Genomic DNA, 23,832 nt, shown 5'->3' on the forward strand with positions numbered 1-23,832 from the left:
CGATTAGAAGCTTTCTAAAGGATTTCACGGGATGGCTAATTAGGGTTAGGGATCTGGGTGACAATGGGGAATGGGAAGGCTCAGGCAGGGGATGATTTATTAGGGAGCTTGGTCCCTGCCTCCGCCATTGGGCTCGGGCCGAGAATAGAGATGGTATGGAGCATGGTTTTTTAATAGCGAGCTAAACCATTTAGCGGTAGCCTGCTTCAGAAGCTATACGTGCTATAACGATGCTATAGCGGTATTAAGACATTTTTTAAAAATCACACAAAAGTATCAATAATGAGGCATCATGTCATAAAAAAATCTTCTCCTTGACATCAGTAGGAACTCCGGAACACTTAGAAACATCACTTGTAATACCAGTAAGGTGGTACCTAACCCTAGCAATGCCAGCAGTGCATATATTGGGACAATAGCAGCATTTGACCTTATGTTTTTTCTCAAATCTAGAAAACTACAACAAGCTGAGGCACTGCTTGAGATGCGATGGAATTTTAGGCCGCACCTGTGCCAAAAGACCAAAAAATAATTATCAAAGGGGCAGTTTAGCGCGCTAACGATCCCAAAAAATAGCGCTATAGCGTGATAAGCGAAGCTAATAGCGTTTTTCTTAGATTAGCGCTAAAACTGTGTAGCTTTAGCGGGAGCCCTCTCCCAACGCTATAGTGATGCTATTTAAAACTATGGTATGAACTATGAAAGCAATGACATGGACCGCGAAGTAGGAGGGAGCTTGAGTTTAATATTTCAGCTAAAGTCTACTTCCGCCGATCCTAAATTTAAGTTATTGTTTTAGTGCGAATTTGAACTAAATCAACAAAAAGAATTTAGGATCGCAAGCTAAAATCCCCGTCGTAGCTTCCCGAATGGCCACATTGGTAGTATTTACGCGGCGTAATTAAGATCTGAAACCAGGTTTGGACCTAAACTATTCCCGCGAACCAAATTTAAGGTTGCTAATGTAAGTTTTTTTTACAAAACTAATGTAAGGATTTTTGAGTTGTTGGACTAAAATATTTTGATTCCGGCCACCATCGACCGTCGCGACGGCACGGTGAAATGGCGAAGGTGACCCGAAGCTTCGCAACCCGGCCAGCCAAAATTGGTACACACTTTTACCTGGGCCGTCTGACGTCTCTTTCCTTCCACGCACGTAAAAGGACGAAAACAGCTGGTACGTCTTGACTCCATTGGCTTGTCTTCTCTCTTGGCGTTCCGTCCTCACTCCTCGCTCACCCATCTGAGCCGCACATGCACTGCACGAACAACCAACGGGTACTACAGATTGACCCGGTCAAAAGCCACTGGTGCGGTGTGGCAAAGAGAGCGAGGGCGAGAGCTAGAACACGAGGTGTGCGCGCCAACTCGCCGGCGCCGTCGTTGACATCGACTTCCACCAACTCCAAGGAAGCCGCCGCTAGCTAGCTAGTATTTGGTTCCCCAAGCCCCGATCGTGAGACCATCAAGAGCGAAGCCGAGCGCAGCGCAGGGAGACGACGATGGCGGAGACGGCGATCACGACGGTGCTGGCGAAGGTGGCGGAGCTGGTGGCGTGGGAGGCGGCGGTGCTGCTGGAGGTGGGCGACGACGTGCGCCTCCTCCGCGACAAGCTCGAGTGGCTCCACACCTTCATCCGCGACGCCGACCGCAGGCGCCGCCTCCGCGACGACGAGTTCGTCGCCGTCTGGGTCCGCCAGACCCGCGACGTCGCCTTCGAGGCCGAGGACGCGCTCGACGACTTCCTCCACCGCGCCGGCCGCCAGCGACGCCGCCCGCGCCGCCCTTCCCCTCCGCTCGCCCCGCGATCCGCCAACGCCATGGCGTGGTGGCGCTGCTCCGTCTGGCGATGGCGCTTGCCGCGCTGCGTGGGGCTGCAGGTGGCGCTGCGGCACGACCTCTCGGCCAGGATCCGGCAGATCAGGAAGAGGCTCGACGAGATCTCCGCCAACCGCGCCGCCTACCACATCGAGCACGCGCCCTCGCCCGCCTGGGCCGCCTCCTCCGCCACCACCCTTGCCGCCTGGTACGTACGCTCTCGATTACTACTAAGCACTCTTGAATTGGGTTACCACAAAAACTGTGTATTACACTGCAAAGTTAGTTTACTGGATGGAATTCTAGCGTCATCAGTTTGGTCAGGTTTTTGGCAGTTCAGATCAAAACCCCAAAAGACAACTGAGACTTGGTCCCATTTTTTGACACTCTAAATGGTTCTTCCTTGCTTCGTTCTCAGGGGATTTCTTCCAGTTCTCACTAAATTTTTCTTTAGAACCCCACTTGGATCTTAGCAATCAGTCAATCAGTCACCCTAAATCAGCTAATTCCGACGCGGCCTCTTAAATTGGATGTTGTAGGAACCTTTTCTGCGGTTACTGTGCTCTGCCAAATGAGTGTCTCAACGATGTCGCTTTGCATCCCCTGTCAAATTATTTGATTCTGCTGGCTTTCCTTTTCGTCTTGTCCGGCGAGTAAAGATCCTGCTGAATTTTCAATGCTGATGTAGTACCACGGTTTCCCACTCTGAAAAAGACATGAACTCTGCTTAATCAAGTTGTGAATATGTGAAGCTGCAGTGTCAGTGTGTGTGTGTGTAGTGCCACGATAGGCATTAATCTGATCTGAGTGAATTTTGTGGATGCAGGGATGATCTGGAGGAGTGCACGGTGGGTTTCGGCAAGTACAGCGACATGCTGAGGGAGCAGCTCCTGGACCTGGACGCCGCCGCCGCCGTCCCGGGCCGCGCCCTGGTCTCCATCGTGGGCGAGAGCAGCATCGGCAAGACCACGCTGGCGCGCAAGGTGTACCAGAGCCCCGAGGTCCGCAACCACTTCGAGATCCGCACCTGGACCGTGCTCCCGCCCAACAGCCGCCCCGCCAACGTCCTCCGCGACATCCACACGCAGGCCAGCTCCCAGCTGCGCCGCTCCGCGTCCTCCCAAGGCCAGACCCAGGCCGCCGCCGAAGACAGCAACGGCTGCTGCGACCGGCCGGCGTCGGGGAAGGAGAAGGACATCAGCAACGCGCTGTTCCGGAACCTGACGGGCCGCCGGTACCTGGTGGTCGTGGACGGGAGCATCTCGGTGACCGACTGGAACAGCCTGCGCGCGTCGCTCCCGGACGAGGGCAACGGCAGCAGGGTGCTCCTGGTCACGGACTCCGCGGGCCTGGAGGTGGTCGGGTACGGGCCGGCGTCGTACGAGCCCATCGAGCTGACGCGGCTCAGCCCGGAGAACACGTACGAGGTGTTCCGGCGCCGGGTGTTCGGCCATGGCGGCGGCGACTGCCCCGGCCGGCACAAGTCGAGGTACTACCAGGACGTGTTCCGCATCACCCGGGGCCTGCCGCTCTCCGTCGTCGTCCTCGCGGGGGTCCTCCGGTCCAAAGAGCTGCCGGCAGAGTGGGATCAGGTGATGGCCCAGCTGCTGCCGGCGTCCAAGAACGGCATCGGCAATGGCGCTGGCGCGCGGCGGATCATGTCGCTGGCGTTCGACGACCTGCCGCACCACCTCAAGTCGTGCTTCCTCTACCTGGCGGCGATGCCGGAGAGCGGCGCCGTGGACGCGCAGCGGCTGGTGCGGCTGTGGGTGGCGGAAGGGTTCGTGCGGCCACGGCGAGGGAGCACCATGGAGGAAGTGGCGCAGGGTTACCTCAAGGAGCTCATCTCCCGGTGCATGGTGCAGCTGGTGCGCAAGGACGAGTTCGGGGCCGTGATCCAGGTGTCCGTCCACGACCGCCTCCACGCCTTCGCCCAGGACGAGGCCCAGGAGGCCTGCTTCGTCGAGACCCACGACAGCACCGCCGACGTTCTCGCCCCGGCCACCGTGCGCCGCCTCGCCGTCCAGAGCCTGCATGACCTTGGCGGCTGCTGCAACGCGCTGCCCAAGCTCCGGACCATCGTCTGCGACTGGGGCGCCGCGACGAAGCCCACTGCCAGCGCATGCGACCTGGGCTTCCTCCACGCCTCCAAGTTCCTCCGCGTCATCGACATCCATGGCCTCGACCTCAGGAAACTGCCCAACGAGATCGGCTCCATGATCCACATTAGGTGCTCTCTCAATCTTAATCCAATATTTTCGAAGAACTTCTTTCGAATAGATAAATGCCAATGCTGAATGCTAATGTCCTTGGTGGATGATCAGGTATCTTGGGCTCCAATGCGGGCAGCTGGAGAAGCTCCCGAGCACGATCAGCAAGCTGGTGAACCTGCAGTCGCTGATCCTCAAGGGCAGGAACGGCGTGGGCGTGCTGGGCGTGACCGCGGCCTTCTGGACGATCCCGACGCTGCGGCACGTCGTGGCGCCGTTCGCGCTGCCGGGCTCCCTGGGCGACGCCCTCTACAGCCTCCAGACGCTCCACGGCGTGCAGCCGCACGGCTGGGACACGCGCCGCGGCGGCGGCGTGTGCAACCCGCTGGGGAGAGCCACGAACCTCCGATCTCTCGAGCTGAGCGGGCTCACGGCGTTGCACGCCGGGGCGCTTACGGCGGCGCTCGAGAGCCTGGACCTGCTGGTGCACCTGGTGCTGCAGGGCGAGTCGCTGCCGCGGGGCGTGTTCAGCATCCCCAGCCTCCGCCGGCTGCAGAGCCTCAGGCTGGTGGGTCCCATCGAGCAGGGATCGGGATCGGCCGGCGACGAGGAAGAAGAAGAGGAGGATGTGGACGTGGACGTGGTCCGGTACATCCGGCCGAACCTGACGAGGCTGTCGATGTGGGGAACCATGGTGGGGCAGGGCTTCGTGGGCATGCTGGGGGAGCTGCCGAGCCTGGCGGAGCTGACGCTCATGTGGGGCGCCTACGACGGCGAGCGGATGGCGTTCAGCGGGTTCCGGAGCCTGCAGAAGCTCAAGCTGGGCCTGCCGGAGCTGGAGGAGTGGGCGGTGAGCGCGGGGGCCATGGCGGCGCTGGCTAGGCTCACGCTGCTCCGCTGCGCCGAGCTGCGGGTGCTCCCGGAGGCGCTCGCCGGGATGAAGGAGCTGGAGGAGGTGGTGCTCTACAGCATGCCCAAGATGGTCGGGAGGATCAAGGAGGAAGGGGGCGAGGATCATCACAAGATCAAGCACGTCCCTGTCATCCAAACCATCTGGTAGTTACTTCCGGTGACAAATTATTTGTGCAATCAGCACTGTAGTCTGTAGCCGCCATTGTTGGATCAGTAATCTTTTCTTCTTTCCAGTGTTGTTAATTGACCACCGATGCTTTGCTATGAGTACATTTTACATGACCTCGTGTATCTCGTCGGCTACAACCGTCGACATGTTCCATGCCCTCGGCTACTACCGGACCTAAACTCTCTGCAGACTATTCTAAGCACCCTCCTAAACGCCCTGCAGTATACGAGTACATTTTTTTAACAGAGTCGCAAACAGAGCCATCCATCTTTCACGTGTCGGTTTAAAACAGCTGAATTGTTTTGGTTGGGGTGCGCCCTGCCCATGCAGTAGTGCAACGCACGGGCGACACGTGAGGGCCCCAGTGGCAAGCCACTGTGGCGGACCCTCCCCCACGAGAAATAAATTTAATATCGTTGTGGGCACATGGCCCACATATCAGATATTAAACTGATAAGAACAGATACTACACTTGATCTTAGCCAAAAGGCCGAGAAAGGTATGAATTGGAACGGAGGCCACCCGGCAGTATTTATAGCCTCGCTGCGCCTGCCTCCTCTCTCGCCAGGCGAGGTGGTACTAAAACGAGTTGCCTGAAACTTGAAGGCGTCCCGCCGGCCCTCTGCCGAAGCGGAATCCTCTCGTATGGGCCGCCGGGTAGGCGAGATCTCAAAGTGGGCCTAGAAACGAAGTAGGCCTCCTTTTACTATCGACACAAGGCCCGTACCGTCCTATACGGTTTTGTCAGCAGTGGGGTCCCGCCGAAGCAGTGAGATGGGGTATTTTGTTTCCATTTTTTTACCTGTCGAATCGATGTGAAAAATCTTGGGGAAATCGCTCCGGATATAATTACGAGACAAAAATCGTTGCGAAATGTGCAAGTGTATTTTTTTTGAGAGGTAAAATGTGCAAGTATTCAAGCTGGATGGATTAGGACTATGATGCGACCGACCCAAGGCAGAATTACCACGAGCTTACGATAAGTCCATGGGTTAGATGGAGTACTAATGAGTTGCTTATCTCGTCTTCTTGGTGCTAATGAGCCGCATATCTCGTTGTATCCGCACAAGAAGAACATGGGAGGAACCACCGATGCGGAGGAGACGGCAAGTATATATCTGGTGGATTCATATTCCTAGCAGTCTAGCACTGATACTAGAAGGCAGCAGAGCAAAGCAACTACCTCACGTTGAGCCGGTGAGCGATCCCAGCACGCCACGAGGGGGATTCAGATGGCAGGCGGGGGATCGCCGTCGGACGCGGAGGCGGAGCTCCGGCAGGGCTTCAAGACGCTTGCCGTGACGCGGCCGGACCCCTCGGCGGCGGTCTACGAGGTGCGCCTCAACCGCCCGGCCCAGCGGAACGCGCTCAGCCCGGACTCCTTCGCGGAGATCCCGCGCGCCATGGCGCTCCTCGACCGCCTCCCCGCGGCGCGCGCCGTCGTGCTCTCCGCCTCGGGCCCCCACTTCTGCGCGGGCATCGAGCTCGGCGGGCCCGGGAACCCGCTCACCGCCTCCTTCTCCCGCGGCGCCGACCCCGTGGCCGCCGCCGAGGGGCTCCGCCGCGCGATCCTGGATATGCAGGCGGCGATGACCGCCGTCGAGCTGTGCCGGAAGCCCGTCATCGCCGCGGTGCACGGCGCCTGCGTCGGCGGCGGCGTCGACCTCGTAGCCGCCTGCGACGTGCGCTACTGCTCCAAGGACGCCACGTTCGTGCTCAAGGAGGTGGACATGGCCATCGTCGCCGACCTCGGCGCGCTGCAGCGGCTGCCGCGGATCGTCGGCTACGGGAACGCCGCGGAGCTCGCGCTCACGGGCCGCAGGATCACCGCCGTGGAGGCCAAGGAGATGGGCCTCGTCAGCAGGGTGTTTGATTCCAAACAAGAGATGGATGCCGCTGTTGCAAAGATCGCAAAAGGTACATAAATTCTCTCTCTGTTCTTAGGTTTCATAGGTCATGTTGCTTTGCCACTCCATTGAAATATTTATCATGGATTGCAAAGCTTGTTTGGAATTGAGATGCCACTAGATAGTTATCTAGCTCACGTGGATACTGAACAAGGGAAATCTCTCTTGAGTATTTGTAGTCACAACCAAATTCTGTTGCCAAAACTTCATTGTGCTGTAGCTACTACTGTAGCTAGTAGCTACAGCTGGCGTACCTGGGGACTGGCAGATCCATTTCACTGCAACCTCGGGTTGGCTTTCTGGTTATTAGAATCCTTCGTTCTGAAAAAAGAACTCTATATAACCATCATCGACAGAACATTGGTAGCACGGTTAAATGTGTTCCATACAGCTGGTGACTTGCAGTATTCAGTTATACTGTGTGGTTTAAGCTTGCCAAATTTTCTAGGATGCCAATGCTCCTTACTTTGTAATACTAGATTCATCTGTATTTTCATTCCCCTTTGCTTATGTGCTTTCGTGTGCTGAATGCAATGTTAAATGGTGGTTTGAAAGTAACTTATACTAGCTTAAACTGTGCATTGGTTTGAAAGTAACTTATACTAGCTTAAACTGTGCATTGGCTTGAACTGTGCATCACTCCCTTGATCGACTGGAGATGTGTATTACTCTGCACTTCCAGCATAGTGGAATTATATACTGGAATGTTCAGGTCATACAGTGATCTTCTGTTAGTCTAAAGTCTGACGCTCTTGATTCGATTCAATGAAGTATAGTGTGACGGTTTAAAGGGTTCCAAATTCACTACTGCACCACATCCAATTATTAAGTATAGTTCCATGTATATAGAGTGTGTTCAGATTGATGTAAAAGATGCCTACCATTGTTTGCTGTTTTCTTTTCTACAGCAATTGTACAACTCAACAAGCTCGGATTAATGATAAACTAAGAGGCAAATTTGTCCAATTGTTTCAGATATATCTGAGAAGTCGGCATGGGCAGTGATGGGAACAAAGGCTGTACTGCTGAGAAGCAGGGATATAACAATAGAGCAGGGCCTGGAGCATGTAGCGACCTGGAACGCCGGGATGATGAGATCTAGCGACCTGATGGAGGCCATTAAAGCTTTCCTGGAGAAGCGTAAGCCGGTGTTCTCCAAGCTGTAATGATCAAATATACCAATGCTTCACAACCGAAATCCTAGCCACTTGAGAATATCAGAATAAAGTGAGGTGATAGAATGTAGATAATACAATCTATGAATTGGCAAAACAAGAGTTCTTGCCAATAGTGCTTACATTTGCTGGGAACTGAGTTGAACTGGGAGATATTTCCATTATGACTTCAAATACTACCTCCGAACAACAAAGGATGTCTCAACTTTGATTAAGTTTGAATGTATCTATACACTAAGTCATGTTTAGATACATTCAAATTTTGACAAACTTGAGACATATTTTGTTGGACGGAGGGAGTAATTCTCTGCTATAGTTACTTGTTGTATGTATATCATAGATGATTTTCTGAGATTTCTCATCACTGATGCACTTATTGGTGAGTTATGGTGTGATGCCTACCTGCCAGTCATTGAATTGTGAAGCTATGCTACAGAAGATCAACACACTGTCTGGTTAATCCAGAAGTTATGGATTGAGCAGTCACGAGATGACAAACTTTTTAATACATGCTCCCTCTCGTCCTAAATTCTTGACTCAAATTTATCCAAATATGGATGCATCTTTTCTTAAAAAGCGTCTAGATACATGTAATATTTTGACAACAATTTGACCGGAGGGAGTATACTGTAAAAAATAGATAGCTCCATCGACACTGTAAGAAATAGCTAGCTCCATCGACGTTCAAGCGAATACCAAATTGCAAAAATACATACTACTGCAGCAGCATGGGCATCTTACGACTAGAACACCAACATATTTAAGCTTCGGAATGATGGCTCAAATTTAAGCTCGTTCGCAATCATCAGCATCAGAACCCAAGCAAATCAATCCATTTTGGGGTTCACCGCTCAAACTATATACAAACACAATTAGAATTGCAGTACTAAACTGGAGACCTCACAAATCCAACACACTGCTTAAAACCGCTGATACAGGAAATGCAAAGCAACACAAGAAAAACCAACCCATAGGCCTAATAACATTAGCTACCTCAGATTTGAACCAAACACCAAATTAGGAACAAGCTGGCACTACATCCCTGAGTCCTCCCTCCACTATAGTTGGTTCCATGGCCGACTGGCCATCAACATCATCGACCTGCTTCGACTCCCCAACTCGACCGTGGTGGGTTCATAGCTGAGGAGCCTTGCTCATCTAAGCCTCCAACCGCGAGGGCATCACGGCTTAGATCTGGGGATGCGTTGCAGAACCGGCCATCCTTGTCCTCCAACAAGTTGCCCAGACCTCCCAGATCACCTATCTCAGCTGCCATCCTTGGCTCGTCCCATGCCACCGGTTTTCTGCCCATCTCAATGTCACCGACAGCTCTCCCCATGTTTGGACTCATGAAACCAGTCGTCGGGCGAGGCCTCAGGCCCTGATCCTGTGGAACTCTGCCACCAAAGTTGTTCCTGGATTGAGGGATAGGCGTGAAGAAGATCTCCTTAATGTTCTCCACGACTCCCCTATTGTACGGGTTGGCTCGTTGGTCATAGCGATACCTGAAGTTCTCATATGTTGTCTACAAAAATATAAATGCACCAGCAGTTAGCAATTGACAGAATGCAATCCCCATGCGATACTAGGACTATATCCTTTCAGGGAACACTATTTACCTGATTAGTGCTCATGAGATACAAGTGAAATACTGAGAGGCCACCAACGAACCAAACTGCAATGAACGTGTAGACAACCAGAGCGATAGACGCAGGGGTCTTTGCCATTGCCTTCCATATTGTTATCTGCTCAGCATTTCTGATCTTAACAATGTACACCCAGCAGAATCCGAAGACATAGAGGCAGAGAAGAGTTGTTGAGAAGACAAACATATAAAAGAACCTGTAATTCCGCTGCACAATCATATGCAACCTTGTAAGCACTTTTAAGTATTTCAAAATCTATCAGTTAAATAGAACTGGGCATGTTTGAACAGGAGAGATGTTCTAAGCATAAGCAAGTGAATCAAACTAACAAGCATAAACATAGAGTACTGTGAGAGATGAAATATGGCAAGACATAATAGCGAAAGGTTACACAAGGTCTCATCGACATGCATAAAAATCAAGCTATGCAGGAAAGTAGGACATGCTACTGCTGCGTGTGTCTTCAGTTAATGAACTTACAAGTCCTATACATTGCCCAACCCATGGGCAGTGATGGTCAAACCGTTCGACACAGTTGTTGCAGATAGAGCAATGGGAGCAACGAGGAGGCCGGTACAGCATGCAGGTATCACAGTATTTTGTCTTTACAGTGATTCCATTGACAACAACATCCTTAATTCGGGGCAAACGCAATGGTGGAGTCTGGTTAGCTCCAACTTCAGCATTGCCTTCAAAACCTTCAGGTTCTGGAGGATGTGCATTCCGAGGTATGATACCTGGATCCCTCCCAGAAGTGAGAAGCAGAAGACTCAAATCCTGCAAGTGACAGAATCACAGAAATGCCTAAAGCAGTAAGAGAGGAGATACTATGGATTGAAATATATACATTTTCGATTGATCAGCACACAATCACAAACAACAACATTGTGTATGTATCCAGTTCACAAGATATCAGGGATAGAAGCACCAAAATATAATAGTTCTAGTAGCTAGCAGGTTCAACCGTGCAGCAAGTTGGATGGTCCTCTTCCTTGATATCAAACTTGATTGCAGTTAAATCAAGGTCATTTGGTCAATAAACATACCAAGTTGGATCGTCCTCTTCCTTGATATCAAACTTGATTGCAGTTATAGAATCAAGATCATTTGGCCAATAAACATATCATGCATAATGAAGGAAGGTATCACAGTTCAGTATAGCAAATATTAGTTCATATCTCTATTATCTGGAACACATTGGCTAATTACTGAACCATTCATAATCAAGGCTAACATGACAGTCTCTACTCCCACTCAATGTTTCTAACATTCTATTGAATGGAAATATAATAACAAAAGAAGAAGGCCAGAATAGATTAATTTGAAGTTGAAAAATTGCAGGCTGCAGCTAATTAAGGTTCCACCTACTGTCCCAAAAATAGAATGTAATGAGTGCAACACAAATATGGTACTCAATGAAGAGGTTATCTGAAAGGGGTAGGAATGGTACTCACGTATGCTGTGAATACAACCGCTGCAACCATCACAGGTAACCCCAGACTGTAGGAGAAATTACTCATCAATTCTCTTGCAACGAACACACAGAAGATTGATACTGGAGCAATAATGAGGAGCATGGTGACAAACAAGGATCTCGCATCAGGTCCAAATATAAACCTCCCCTGGAAGAAAAATACCTGCAAGTAAAATAGAACCCATCAGTCCCAATCATACTTTTCCACTTCTTACCTACACAAAAACAGTTTGAAGATGTCACAAGGACTTTAACCAATTCCAGAAAGAACTAAGGGAAGCAGAGTAAATTAATTTTACCTTGTAAGAGCATTAAGTGGAAGGTCCAGTATTAAGTCTCGGCTGAAACTCCCTACCACATTAACTAGTACTAAAACCAACACTATCCGCCCACGTTTCATATTTTTCTCATGAACAAGGACACCATACATGTCCCGGAACCTACATTCCCAAGTACAGAACGCACGAAATCGTAAAATACAAGGGGAATAACGAGCAAGCATCTACAGGGAGCTCAGCAAGAGAATCCTTCGCGAGTCAATCGAGTGGAGGATACTAGAGAGGAACACTCAATTCGAGTCACCACCTCCAGAACACACAGATCCACGCGTCCACCGAATAAAATGGGGGGCGAGACGAGAAGTGAAGATATAGAAGAAGAGGGTAGAGCAGAGGCACTGGGCTTACATTGTTTCCTTTCCAGGCCTGGTAGACCAACGGCCCCTCGCCGCCAGCACCGGTTCCGGCGCCGGCGCTTGCTCCGTTCATCGCCGAGGCCCTCCGAGCCAGTACTCGCCCGCGAGATCACGCCCCCAGATCACGGCATAGCCGCCGGAGAGCTTCCTCCCTTGCTCCTCCCCTGATCGCCGTCGGCGCCGTCAGCTCCCAATGCTGCCCCCCGCCGCCGCGCCGCCGCCGATGTCGCGAGCCGAGACACGAGAGAGAGAGACCAAATGGAGAGGGGCTTTCTAGCTGGGGATGTGTAGTAATAACCCGCTCTCTGCCTTTTTAATTTTGCATGAAAGCCCTCGGATTGTAGAGGTTTTGCTCCCCGTAGGCATTAGAGGTCCATCTGTATGTTTCTTTTTTGCAGAGCGCTCCATTTGTATAAGTAGCTTCTCTACTTTCTAGATCCATCATTTGTTTAATTTTCTTTGTTGTGATTTGTGCTCCTAAAAGTTTGCTTGATTGGGGTTAGTGCAACTGTGAAGGGTACTGTGCCAGATTGTAGACCAAATCCTGTGATAAAAAATAAGGATTGTGCACCAAATCCTTTGAGCTGGCTGGAGGTTTTTGGGGGCCAGTGGGTGAACGAACAATGTGGCTACTGTTTGTTGCATTCACATCCCCTCTGAGCCTCTGAGGCCAATGATCATCAACTGCTTAGTGTAAGCAAGCAAGCATGCTACTCTAGTGGTTTTATGGTGCAGACAATTTGCCGAATACAAAAAATTAATACATCTCCAGGTTCTCCTCAAAGTCTAGCTAGCAAAAAGAAACATTTTCCTTGGTGTCGAGGTGTAGCAAAAACATGGAACTGTCCTTGTCAGATAACCGAAACACTGACGCTGGAAAAGAAAAAAAGGAAGCAAAAGAAATGCCATCTCAGGCAGTATGTGATCAGTGCCACCATTGTTCCACCCTCTTCATTCTCCACAAAGAAGTCAGATTCCAAGTCAGCAGTGAGCCTTGCAAAAAATAGAAAACCAAAGATTTTGCCTGACCTGTATAGACCAATAAATATGTGCCTGCTTAACGAGATTATTTTTAACTAAATTTAGGAAAACAAAAGGTGAGATGCAAGAACATGCTGAGAGGTAAAGGCGGAAAGTTGCCAGTTGGACCACATCTCCTCCGCCTCCTTTACATCGAAAGCGGTTTTTGACGGCCGCTCTGAGGAACTGACCCAATCATTCCCGTGGGCCATGGCCGTAGTACTAATTCCGTATGATTTTTTAAAACTCAAGGCTTTATTCAAACTAAATCAAACAGGTCACACAAACAACATTAAACTAAATCAAAGCAACTGTCACATTATCTGTTAAAAATTAGAGCAGTGAGGAAACTGTAGTCTCGTAGCAACAATGCTAGCAAGCTCAAACTTGAAGACGATGAAGACTCTTAGTCCAGCATGCACAAGTTTTTTTTTGGACCTTGCTTGATCCGTTCACTCTCAAATAGTACTACGGAGTAATAGATTTGTAGTGCGCTTTGATCCAAGTCTTGAGTTGTTTCCACTTGGTTGTTTTTATCTTTGGTTTGAAGAATCGCATTAGCCCCATGAATGACCTGCAAAGGATTTTGTTCTTTATAATTGAATAGAAGGTTGTTTCTAGATTTCCATAGCATCCAAAGGATTGCAAGAATGAACTCCAGCAAGATAGCTTGAATTATATCCGGCATCGTGCGTGGCCATGTTTTGCTCCAAGAGTCCATCAATATGTATACCTAAAAAAGTACCAAATCACACAACTTTTGCATAACCACAGGTGAAAAAAAGATGGAGATCATTCTCCACTTGACCACATCTTTTGCAAAATTTCTCGATGTGCCTTGATATATTAGAACCTCTTTATTCAGTGGCCAGCGCATTTTGCAGATGTCACCAAGTAAATGTTTGAACCTGAGGAGGCAGAAGCTTACTTTTCCACGTTGCCATAGTTAAACTGTTGTCAGTTCCTGCAAAACAGACATTAACAACAGGATTGCTTTGGATATACGGTGAGAAGTTAAGGTCTTGAAGGCGCTTTTTGAGGTACATTCCCCATTTGCAGAGTGCTTCCAAATCACTATATATGCTTGATCAGCTAGAGTAATAGGAATATTCATAATTTGATCAACAATTATGCTGACCAGAAAGAGTAGAAATAAGGGGAGCATAAGATCATTCCAAAATAGTATTGGGCTAGATGAAATTTTGATGCCGGATATTAAGATGACCATGAATGTTATCCCAAAAAGGAACCCAAGGACTATTCCAAATGCTGTTGTTACCATTAGCAATTTGGATAGTGCAATTTTCAGTAAGTTTAACTTTGACTTTAAGGATAGAAGTCCAAAAGGCAGATTTAGGAGTATCACCTTGGGCTTTCTACCTCTCTACGTGAAAGTTTGGCCTCAAATATGCAAAGCCAGAGGTCTGGGCATAAGGGATCTGCAAGAAGGAAACCATAGTCTCCTCTTATCTGCAATGTGGAGAATTGTAACAGATGACAAAACCACATTTCGAGAATACCAAGCTGGGAGATGTACGAGACGACGTCGGCGAGAAGAGACGCCTTGTCCATCCTCCTCAAAGAAGTCAGATTCCAAGCTGGGAGATGTACGAGACGGCGTCGGCGAGAAGAGACGCCTTGTCCATCCTGGACACGACGGGATTGGGCACGGCGCAGAGCAGAGGTCGCAGAACCGGCGTTTGAGCCGCTCCTCCACTGGTCGGTCCGTACGTCGGAAACTAGCTAGTTCCGGCTTCAAAAACTAGAGCCGGCCGGTCTGCTACGGCGGATCTGGGTGAAAATGATGTCTACGAGACTACGAGCAAGCTAAAAGAAATGGAGGTTGAGGCCGGCAATGCCCAGCGGCATGACTGCTAGAGCTTCACGGAGAGTCCAGTCCATGCACTCGAAAAAGGACAAATACACGAACCTGCTGATTGATTGAACTGCAGTCCAGGCCATTCCCACTTGTTTTACAATCCAACCTGCTTCAATCAATCAGCTGTTGGTTCACGGCTAGCTTCAGGCAGAACCGCAGAAGCTTCTGTGCCACCATGAAGACAGAGATCGATGAAGGCATGAGGTAGAGACGAGCAACGGGATGCTTTCAGACGGCCGAGAAGAGGAGGGTGAGGGCGGCGCCGGCCCGGAGGACGGCGGTAGGCACGGAGGGCGGCGGATCGGTCAGGAAAAATGAGGAAAACGTCGGACGAAGGGGTTTTCTTTTTTTCTTTTAATGTGTAAAGTCCATCATGTCCTTCCCTAATACTCCACTTGGACCCTACTGAGTACTATTAGGTACCGGAGAAAACGTCTTATCATTTGAATCACTTGAATTCCAATCCACTAGAATTTCCTAATGATAGAAGTCATATGTACTATGCATTTCTTAAAGAAAAGGATGTTAGAGATGTAATAGAAAGGTAAAGAGGCAAACAAACTCCGTATGATTTGAAGTACACATCCGGGCACACCATAACACAAACGCCAATCAACTTCGTATAGGAAGAGCGCGGCAACATATTTGCAGTTTTCCCAAGGCAAGATCTATGACGCGTCTATAAATGCTACTCTAGTGGTGGTGCTACGATGTCTATGTAAAAATTGAAAGACGACCAACCAGCGGGTGTCATGCCACATGTTGTCTTTTGGCGAAATCAGGCTATCACCCCGCGCCCGCACCTCGGCACGGGCACCGGACGGCTGAAGAAGAACTTGTCTCCTTGTGCCTTGTCTCCTACACGCATGCATACAGATGCCATCAATCTATGACTAATAATTCGTCACCATTGCGAGTGTGACGGAATTGGATCATCTTATCATACATGTTGGGATGTCTATTGGGTGGATGCAGGCAAGGTCGGTGACGAGGATGATGTTGGAGGGGAGCGAGAAGGACAGTGCCTTCTTGCGACGAAGGCAGTTCATCGTCAGCTCCTTGTCGGTCAGCAGGAACCGAAACCCAATGGGAAGCCCCAACACTCCGCCAGCAACCATCAGCAACACCATTCCCACTCACAACACAAGCCAACCTAAGACTAACAAAACACAGGCCCTCTCACACATACGAATTACAGCCGGCTGGAAATGATTTGTTCTCGTCTCACTTGATCGCTATTACTCACATGTCAGATCGATAAATCCATGGAGAGAGGCAAGGAGGGATCTAGGAGGAGAGAGAGAGAGAGTTGACTCGTGGTTGCTGGCTTTATAGTAATCGGGAGCGTGTTCAGTGGCGTGTAGGAGAGTCCAATGGCGTGCTTGCATGTAGGGAATTCCTTCTAGTCAGGACGGCTGCAGCGTTTATTTTTAGCAATGTGACATTACTAGTAGTAGTGGCAGCGTCCCTCGGTAGGAGATAGCATATTTAGATCGAAAACAAAAAACGTTCTGATAACCGTCTGCTTAATTTTGGGGCAGACGTTTTACCGCCCTCAATCTCCCGGTCCTTCACATTAGGCTTTGCCTCTATAGTTTATAGATGTCTGTCAACTTTGAACCTGTTTCTAGTTCAATAACTCATTGTTAATAACACTCGAGACCTCTTCTTTTGGGGTGTATTTGGCTATCCACGTAACCTAGCATGCATCGCCCATCATACCTAGTCATGGGTGGCCTAGTTTGAAGTCTTGCGTCCCGGTTCAGCATCAGGATTCAAGTTTTAGCCCGAAGGCCGGCCCGATAGCCCAAAAAAGTCTAGTATGAATTAAAAAAAGATGCTTTTAAAAATATATAAAAAGTGACACTTTATATATATTTTTAAAAATATCGTTTTTTAATTCGTTCTGAGATTTTTGGGGCTTTTGGGCCGGACTTCGGGCTAAAAGGTGAAGCCTGAGCGTGACCATGGATGCAAGGCTTCACGTTGCGCCAATCATGACTTTGTACGATGGATGATGCATGTTAGGCAATGTGGATATGCAAACACACAGAGAAAGAAGAGATCTCGGATCGGACAACGAGTTCGTGAGTTGAACCAGAAACAAGTTCAAAATTGACAGTCGCCCGTAAACTGTAAAGCCAGGCCTAATGTGAAGGAGGAGATGGAGGTGGTAAAACGTCTAGAAATTAAGCTGACATTTCTCAGTCCGTTTTGGATTTTCGATCTCAAGATGGCATCTCCTGCCCAGGGACGCTACCACACTGCTAGTAACGGAATCTTGCTAAAAATAAATGCTGCAGCCCCTCATACCAGAAAGAAATCTCATGCCACGCAATCATATCATTGATTTGATTGTAATCTCGTACACGCCACCGAACACCAACGATCAGTATAAAACCAGCAGCACCGTACCCCCCCTGTTTTCCATCCCAAACTCCTGTCTTTCTCTCACGAGTCAACTCTCCCTCTCTCTCTCTCTCGCTCGTTGCCTCTCACCAGGATTTCTCGATCTAACCCGTGAGTGAGAGGGAGTCAGCGAACAAACATCCGGCTGCAATTCGCATGTGTGGGAGTGCCTATCTTCTGCTAGTATTAGGTTGTGCTTTCCTGTGTGTGGAAATGGCTATGCCCATGGCTGGGGGCGGAGTGATGGGGCTCCCGAATGGGTTCCGGTTCGTGCCTACGGACGAAGAGCTCACAATACAATACCTGTACAAGAAGGCGTTCTCCCTCCCACTGCCCAACAACATCATCACTGTCGCCGACCTCGCCCGCATCCACCCTGCAGATCTTCCAGGTACGATAAGACATCTTATTCAGTCTAACTCGCAACGTCCACAAATTAGTTATATATCAATCGCATTATGTAATTCTGTATATGTATGTGTGTGTGTGCAGGCAACGAGGTGCACGGGGACAAGTTTTTCTTTAGCCGGCCGGTTCCGAGGTGCGGCCGCAGGGGGCATCTCGGGCGGAGGAGCTTGTGCTCGTCTCGCCACGGCGCGTGCCCACGGCCCTGAAGTAGACGCTCGTCTTCTTCTCCGTCGACGGCAGAGGCATTGCGCGCACCCGGTGGACTATGCACGAGTATCGGCTCCACCCTGACGTGCTGCTCGCCGCGGCCAACAATGGCAGGGCTGTGGAGGATTGGGAGGTCGGGCGCGTGTTCCAGAAGGCCACGCGGCGCTCAACGCCGCGGCGACGGAAACCCACCGTCCCCGGTCTCGTCCTGCGAGACTAGGGAGATAGGAGACGACGCCGGAGACGAAGAGATCGCTAGTTAGAACTAGCCGAGGATTTTTTTTTCTTAGATCTTTCGCTCAGCTTCCAATGCGGTTCTAATTCTAGACATGAATAAGATCCCCAGTGCATGGGAACCCAGCAATAGATGGGTTGACATTTGTAACAAAACCACGAAGAATAATTTTGACGGTGTGTTCTCAACTTCTCGTACCATTCGTGTGCACTGCTCTGTGAATGTGTGATTGATCCCGAGAGAGAGAAAGAGAAAGGTCTTACTTAACGTCCCAAAGATGATCATGAGATGCCCAAATCTTTCATGTCCATCTCTTTGTAGTACAACTTTGTACTACATCTCTTTGTAGTACAACTTTATACTACATCTGCAGCATGTAATATGGGTCACTGGCTCACTACCTTTTCGACGCCATGGCGGCTGGCCTTCTTTTTTTTTGTGTAAGAAAAGGAAGAAGCAAACGCAAAATCACACATTCAGGAAGCATATGTACGAATGGTATGAGAGGAGATATTGTCAAATTGATTGTTTCATGTTTTGTTCTATAAAGGTCGATTGATCTCTTACCGGGTTCCCATCCATGCACTCAGGGTCGTATTCCTCGCTAGAACTACTACAACCCCGCGAGCGAACGATCTAAGAAAAAAAACACGGATTAGAAATCCTCTCAAGGCTCTTCCTCGATCACCGAGGACACACACCGGCGACACGACGACACGCGCATGTCCGAGGCGTTGAGACGGTGTGTCCTTCTTGAACACGCTGCATACACCTAGTCCTCCACAGCTTTGCCAATGTTGGCCGGGGTGGCTAAGAAGACAGGCGTTTCCTTGAGGGGCATGGACACGTGACGCGGCGACCCGACAACTAGCTCCGCCTCCTTCCTGACACCATCCACGCGCCATTCCCGCGCGCACATCTCATCGCCGACCAACTGAAAGAGAATCTCTCGTTGCGCCTCTCGTGGTGTGCCCGCACACTCACAGATACATAATGCCATCGGTCTATAATTAATCTGTGGGCGTCGAAAGAGTGGCTGGCATGGATCATGGACATTAGCGGGGTTGGTTCGAGCCTGGGAGGTCAGATGGATTGAGTAGAGGCGAGGACTAGGATGATGTTTGCTTTCAGAGGAGAATGCAAAACGTTTGCTTGGTAGTAAAGGCCCATCTCAATTATGGGCTCCAATGTCTTGTGGCGGACCGTAAATGCAAAGGGAAAATGGCCCAGCAAGGCCATTCACAAAAAAACCGAGGGACGAAAAACTAAAAGTAACATTTAATTTCTAGTTTACAGAAAAATAAAAACAAAAAAAACTCACCGGTGGTGGCACGACGACGGCGGGCTCCTGACGGCAACATGATCTGCGAAGCCCTCCCGTCGGCAACCGATATGGGCCATGGCGGCGGCGGGGCCGCCAGATCCGGCCTCCCGACGACTTTCCTTTCAGCCCGCGTCTTCCCTAGCGGTGATGTCTCGACAGCGGCGGATCTCGGATGCGTTGCTCAGATCTGCCATATTCCTGCGATGACAAAAGATCTCCAGGTAGTAACTGGATACGATGGCATCGGACGGCACCATGGGGAGAGGGTTGCGACAACGACGTGTGAATGGGAAGGGGAGAGTGCGCGGTGGGCGTGAGGAGGGAGATGGCTACAGGCGTGAGGGGCGACGCGCGAGAAGAAGAAAGAGAGATGGATGCCCTGGGGCTAAGGAGGAGGAGGAGGAGGAGGAAGATTAGGTTGGGAGAGAGCGAGGTCAGCGTGTGGGAGAAGGAGTAGGCGGGGAAAGAGGATGGCTTGTGCATGAGGAGGAAGGACCGAGCTAAAAAAGACAGTGAAGTGTAGCGGACGCAACCTGTGGAATAGTCCGCCACGCGCGGACGAGGTTTCTTCTGCAAAAAGAAATGGAGAATTTTCTATTGTTTTTTCAAAGGAGAATGCAAAACGTTTGCTTGCTAGTAAAGGCCCATCTCAATTATGGGCTCCAATTCCTTGTGGCGGACCGTAAATGCAAAGGGGAAATGGCCCAGCAACGCCCATTCACAAAAAACCGAGGGACCAAAAACTAAAAGTACCATTTAATTTCCAGTTTGCAGAAAAAATTAAAAGGAAAAACTCACGGGTGGTGGCGTGACGGCGGCGGGCTCCCGACGGCAACGGTGATTTGCGAAGCCCTCCCGCCGGTGACCGGGACGAGCCGTGGCGGCGGCGGGGCGGCCAGATCCGGCCTCCCGACGATTTCCCTTTCAACCTGCGTCTTTCGTAGCGGTGAGATCCTGGCAGCGGCGGATATCGGACGCGTTGCTCGGATCTGCCAGATTCCTGCGTCGACAAAAAAACTCCAGGTAGTAACAGGATACGATGGCCCCGGGCGGCAACATGGGGAGAGGGTGGCGACAACGACGCATCAACGGGAAGGGGAGAGTGTGCGACGGGCATGAGGAGGGAGATGGCTGCAGGCGTGAGGGGCGGCGCGCGATATGAAGAAAGAGGGATGGATGCCCTGGGGCTGACGAGTAGGAAGGGATTAGGTTGGGAGAGAGCGAGGGCGGCGTGTGGGAGAAGGAGTAGGTGGGGAAAGAGGGCGGCTTGTGTATGAGGGGGACGGACCGAGCTAAAAAGGCAGTGAAGTAAAGCGGACGCAACGTGTGGAGAATAGTCCACCACTCACGGATGAGGTTTCTTCTGCAAAAAGAAATGAAGAATTTTGTATTGTTTTTTCAGAGGAGAATGCAGAAGTTTGCTTGCTAGTAAAGGCCCATCTCAATTATGGGCTCCAATTTCTTGTGGCGGACCGAAATGCAAAGAGAAAATGGCCCAGCAAGGCCAATTCACGAAAAAACTGAGGAACGAAAAACTAAAAGTACAAACTAATTTCTAGTTTGCACAAAAATAAAAAAGGGGAAAAAGTCACCGGTGGTGGTGCGACGGCAGCGGGCTCCCGACGGTAACGCTATCTGCGAAGCCCTCCCGTCGGCAACCGGTACGGGCCGTGGCGGCGGCGGGGCCGCCAGATCCGGCCTCCCAACGACTTCCCTATCAGCCCGCGTCTTCCCTAGCGGTGAGGTCCTGGCAACGGCGGATCTCTGACGCGTTGCTTAGATCTGTCAGATTCCTGCGTTGACGAAAAATCTCCAGATAGTAACCGGATAAGATGGCCCCGAGCAGCAATATGGGGAGAGGGTGGCGACAACGACGCATCAACGGGAAGGGGAGAGTGCGCGACGGGCGTGAGGAGGGAGATGGCTGCAGGCGTGAGGGGCGGCGCGATATGAAGAAAGAGGGAAAGAGCGGGAGGAGGAGGAGGAGGGAAAGAGATGGATGCCTTGGGGCCTAGGAGGAGGTGGATTAGGTAGGGAAAGAGTGGGAGGCGCATGTGGAGAGGAGTATGTGGGGAAATAGGGAGGCTTGTCCAGGAGGAGGGACCGAGATAAAAAAGACAGTGAAGCGGACGCAACACGTGTAGAAATGTAGAATAGTCCACCACACGCGGACGAGGTTTCTTCTACAAAAAAAAAGGATAATTTTCCATAGTTTTTTCAGAGGAGAATGCAGAAAGTTTGATTGCCAGTAAAGGCCCATCTCAATTATGTGCTCCAATTTCTCGTGGCGGGCCATAAATGCAGAGGGGAAATGGCCTAGCAAGGCCTATTAACAAAGAAACTGAGGGACAAAAAATTTAAAGTACCATTTAATTTCTAATCTGCAGAAAATAAAAAAGGAAAATCTCACCGGTGGTGGCGCTACGGCGGTGGGCTCCTGAGTCCTGACGACGACATGATCAGCGCCGCCCTCCCGCTGGTGGCCCGCGGGACGAGCCGTGGCGGTGGCGGGGCCGTCAGATCCGGCCTCCCGACGACTTCCCTTTCGGCCTGGGTCTTCCCTCAGGAGATCCCAACAGCGGCGGATCTTTGACGCCTTGCTCGGATCTGTCGACAACGACCTGAGCAACAGGAGATGATGGTCCTGGACGGCAACATGGGGAGAGGGAGGCGACAACAGCGCGTGAACAGAGAGGGGAGAGTGCGCAAAGGACATGAGGGGCGTTGCACGAGATGAACAAAGTGGGATGGATGCCCTAGGGCTGAGGAGAACGAGAATTAGGTGGGGAGAGAGCATGGGCCGCGTACGGGAGAAAGAATAGGTGGGAAAAGATTGGGGCTTGTGCATGAGGAGGAGGGACCGAGATAAAAAAAAAAGCCAATGAAACGGACGCAACGCGTGGAGAATAATTTTCTATTGTTTTTTTAGGAGAGAATGCAGAAAGTTTTCTTGCCAGTAAATGCCGACCATCTCTATGATGGGCTCTAATTTTTTGTGACGGACCATAAATGAAAAGGGGAAATGGCCCAGCAAGGCCCATTCGCAACCGCCCTCTGCCAGGTGGGACCCAGCTGTCGACCTCACGCCGCCCCCGCAAAATTTGGGCTCCGTCCCCATGCGGGAATCCCGCGCCGCCGCTCGCGCCCGCGCAACGGCGCAACCACCTCGCCGCGACACCATTCTAAGCAAAGGCGCAGCCCAAGGAAGCATCCCCCCATGCTCCAGTTCCCCGCGTCCCTCTCCCGCTCGCCCTTCGCCTGCGATGGGTTGCGCGGCGTCGACGGAGAGGGCCGAGCGTCGGAGGCGGGACCTGTCGCTGGGGCTCCACAGCGAGGCGTCCACCGCGGGGCAACCTAACGGGCCGCAGGATCCGGCGGCGGCGGCGGCGGATGGGAGGGGAAGGGGGTTTAATAAGGTGGCGCCGGAGCCGAGGGAGGCGGAAGAACCAGCGTTGGCGCTTCCGGGCTCGCCGAGTTTCCGGATCTACTGCCAGAAGGAGGCCGCCGTCGACGCGTTGGTGGACGCTGCTGACCCTGACGGCGGAGACAGCGAAGGATTTGCCAGGGTCACCGGTAATTAGTTCTCCCCTTCTCGTGTTCGTGTTGCTTCTTCTGCATCACCATTAAGTTCTCTTCAGGTACATTGTGCCAATGTGCCTGACACTCTAATCATCCTATTTCCTTTCCTTGCAGAGACGCCTCAGGCGACCAAGAAGAATGATCCGGCGCACGGCTCCAGCGAGGTAGGTTCACGCATCAGCTCCCCATGATAACCCCAGTAAATCGAGCAATTGCAGTTTGCAAATGCACCAATGGCTTCTACGTACCAACATGCAGTTGTCCTCCAAATCGAAGGAAACGAGCGTGTGGCTGAAGTTCAGGGGCCAGGCGATCTTAGACGCGGTGTACAACTTGTTCACCTGCAACTGCAGAACAGCTTCAGCTCCTCCTCTGGCTGCTGCTGCTGCTGCAAAATCTCATCATACCTGTGCTGCTTCACCACCTGCAGCAGCTTCTGTCGCGACATCCTATCCCTGACCAGACCGGTGCTGTGCGGGATGCTTCACATTCTACATCTCAGCATCTGCCGTTTGCTGCACTTAAGCTTGGTTGTTGTTTGTAAGCCAACCCTGCATTTGAGCAACTGGTTTCGCTGGTGATGTAAGGAGTATTCCTATCTGAGTGAATGCTCCTTTTCTTTGCTAGGGAAGCGTAGTGTTAAAGAAAAAGGATAAGCATATAGTTTGGAAGCTGTTCATGTAAATGCCTAATCTTCCGGGAATTTTATGTGTCTCTGAATGCTCTAGAGGGTTGGAATGGAAGCAAAAATTTCCCAAGATTAATA

The 23,832-nt window shown here is 50.9% G+C and overlaps 4 protein-coding genes, 1 long non-coding RNA gene and 1 other non-coding gene across 6 annotated transcripts; 3 read left to right on the top strand and 3 right to left on the bottom strand.

The window, feature by feature from the left end:
* Positions 1 to 580: 580 nt before the first annotated feature.
* On the top strand, positions 581 to 5,222 carry LOC100829471 (disease resistance protein RPP13). Its single transcript, XM_003564922.4, has 3 exons — positions 581 to 2,026; positions 2,645 to 4,048; positions 4,143 to 5,222. Exons 1-3 carry the CDS (start codon positions 1,503 to 1,505, stop codon positions 5,086 to 5,088), a joined length of 2,874 nt encoding a protein of 957 aa, XP_003564970.1. The 5' UTR covers positions 581 to 1,502; the 3' UTR covers positions 5,089 to 5,222.
* Positions 5,223 to 5,415: 193 nt separating this feature from the next.
* LOC112271207 lies at positions 5,416 to 5,612 on the bottom strand. The gene has a single exon (XR_002964201.1). It is a non-coding gene; the product is annotated as a U2 spliceosomal RNA (small nuclear RNA).
* A 522-nt stretch (positions 5,613 to 6,134) lies between these two features.
* LOC100829779 (delta(3,5)-Delta(2,4)-dienoyl-CoA isomerase, peroxisomal) lies at positions 6,135 to 8,608 on the top strand. The gene is made up of 2 exons (XM_003564923.4): positions 6,135 to 7,026; positions 7,992 to 8,608. The coding sequence occupies exons 1-2, from the start codon at positions 6,342 to 6,344 to the stop codon at positions 8,180 to 8,182; spliced, it is 876 nt and encodes a 291-aa protein (XP_003564971.1). The 5' UTR covers positions 6,135 to 6,341; the 3' UTR covers positions 8,183 to 8,608.
* A 342-nt stretch (positions 8,609 to 8,950) lies between these two features.
* Positions 8,951 to 12,272, bottom strand: LOC100831822 (probable protein S-acyltransferase 7). Its single transcript, XM_003564930.3, has 5 exons — positions 11,998 to 12,272; positions 11,292 to 11,474; positions 10,318 to 10,614; positions 9,811 to 10,044; positions 8,951 to 9,716 (listed from the first exon to the last, which is right to left on the bottom strand). The coding sequence occupies exons 1-5, from the start codon at positions 12,076 to 12,078 to the stop codon at positions 9,285 to 9,287; spliced, it is 1,227 nt and encodes a 408-aa protein (XP_003564978.1). The 5' UTR covers positions 12,079 to 12,272; the 3' UTR covers positions 8,951 to 9,284.
* Positions 12,273 to 13,317: 1,045 nt separating this feature from the next.
* LOC112270541 lies at positions 13,318 to 15,197 on the bottom strand. The gene is made up of 2 exons (XR_002962779.1): positions 14,546 to 15,197; positions 13,318 to 14,464 (listed from the first exon to the last, which is right to left on the bottom strand). It is a non-coding gene; the product is annotated as an uncharacterized LOC112270541 (long non-coding RNA).
* Positions 15,198 to 22,562: 7,365 nt separating this feature from the next.
* On the top strand, positions 22,563 to 23,830 carry LOC104583367 (matrix-remodeling-associated protein 7). The gene is made up of 3 exons (XM_010235286.3): positions 22,563 to 23,060; positions 23,181 to 23,230; positions 23,325 to 23,830. The coding sequence occupies exons 1-3, from the start codon at positions 22,604 to 22,606 to the stop codon at positions 23,523 to 23,525; spliced, it is 708 nt and encodes a 235-aa protein (XP_010233588.2). The 5' UTR covers positions 22,563 to 22,603; the 3' UTR covers positions 23,526 to 23,830.
* The last annotated feature ends 2 nt before the right edge of the window (positions 23,831 to 23,832 follow it).

Source organism: Brachypodium distachyon, chromosome 2 (assembly GCF_000005505.3).
Source record: "Brachypodium distachyon strain Bd21 chromosome 2, Brachypodium_distachyon_v3.0, whole genome shotgun sequence".
Taxonomy (NCBI): domain Eukaryota; kingdom Viridiplantae; phylum Streptophyta; class Magnoliopsida; order Poales; family Poaceae; genus Brachypodium; species Brachypodium distachyon.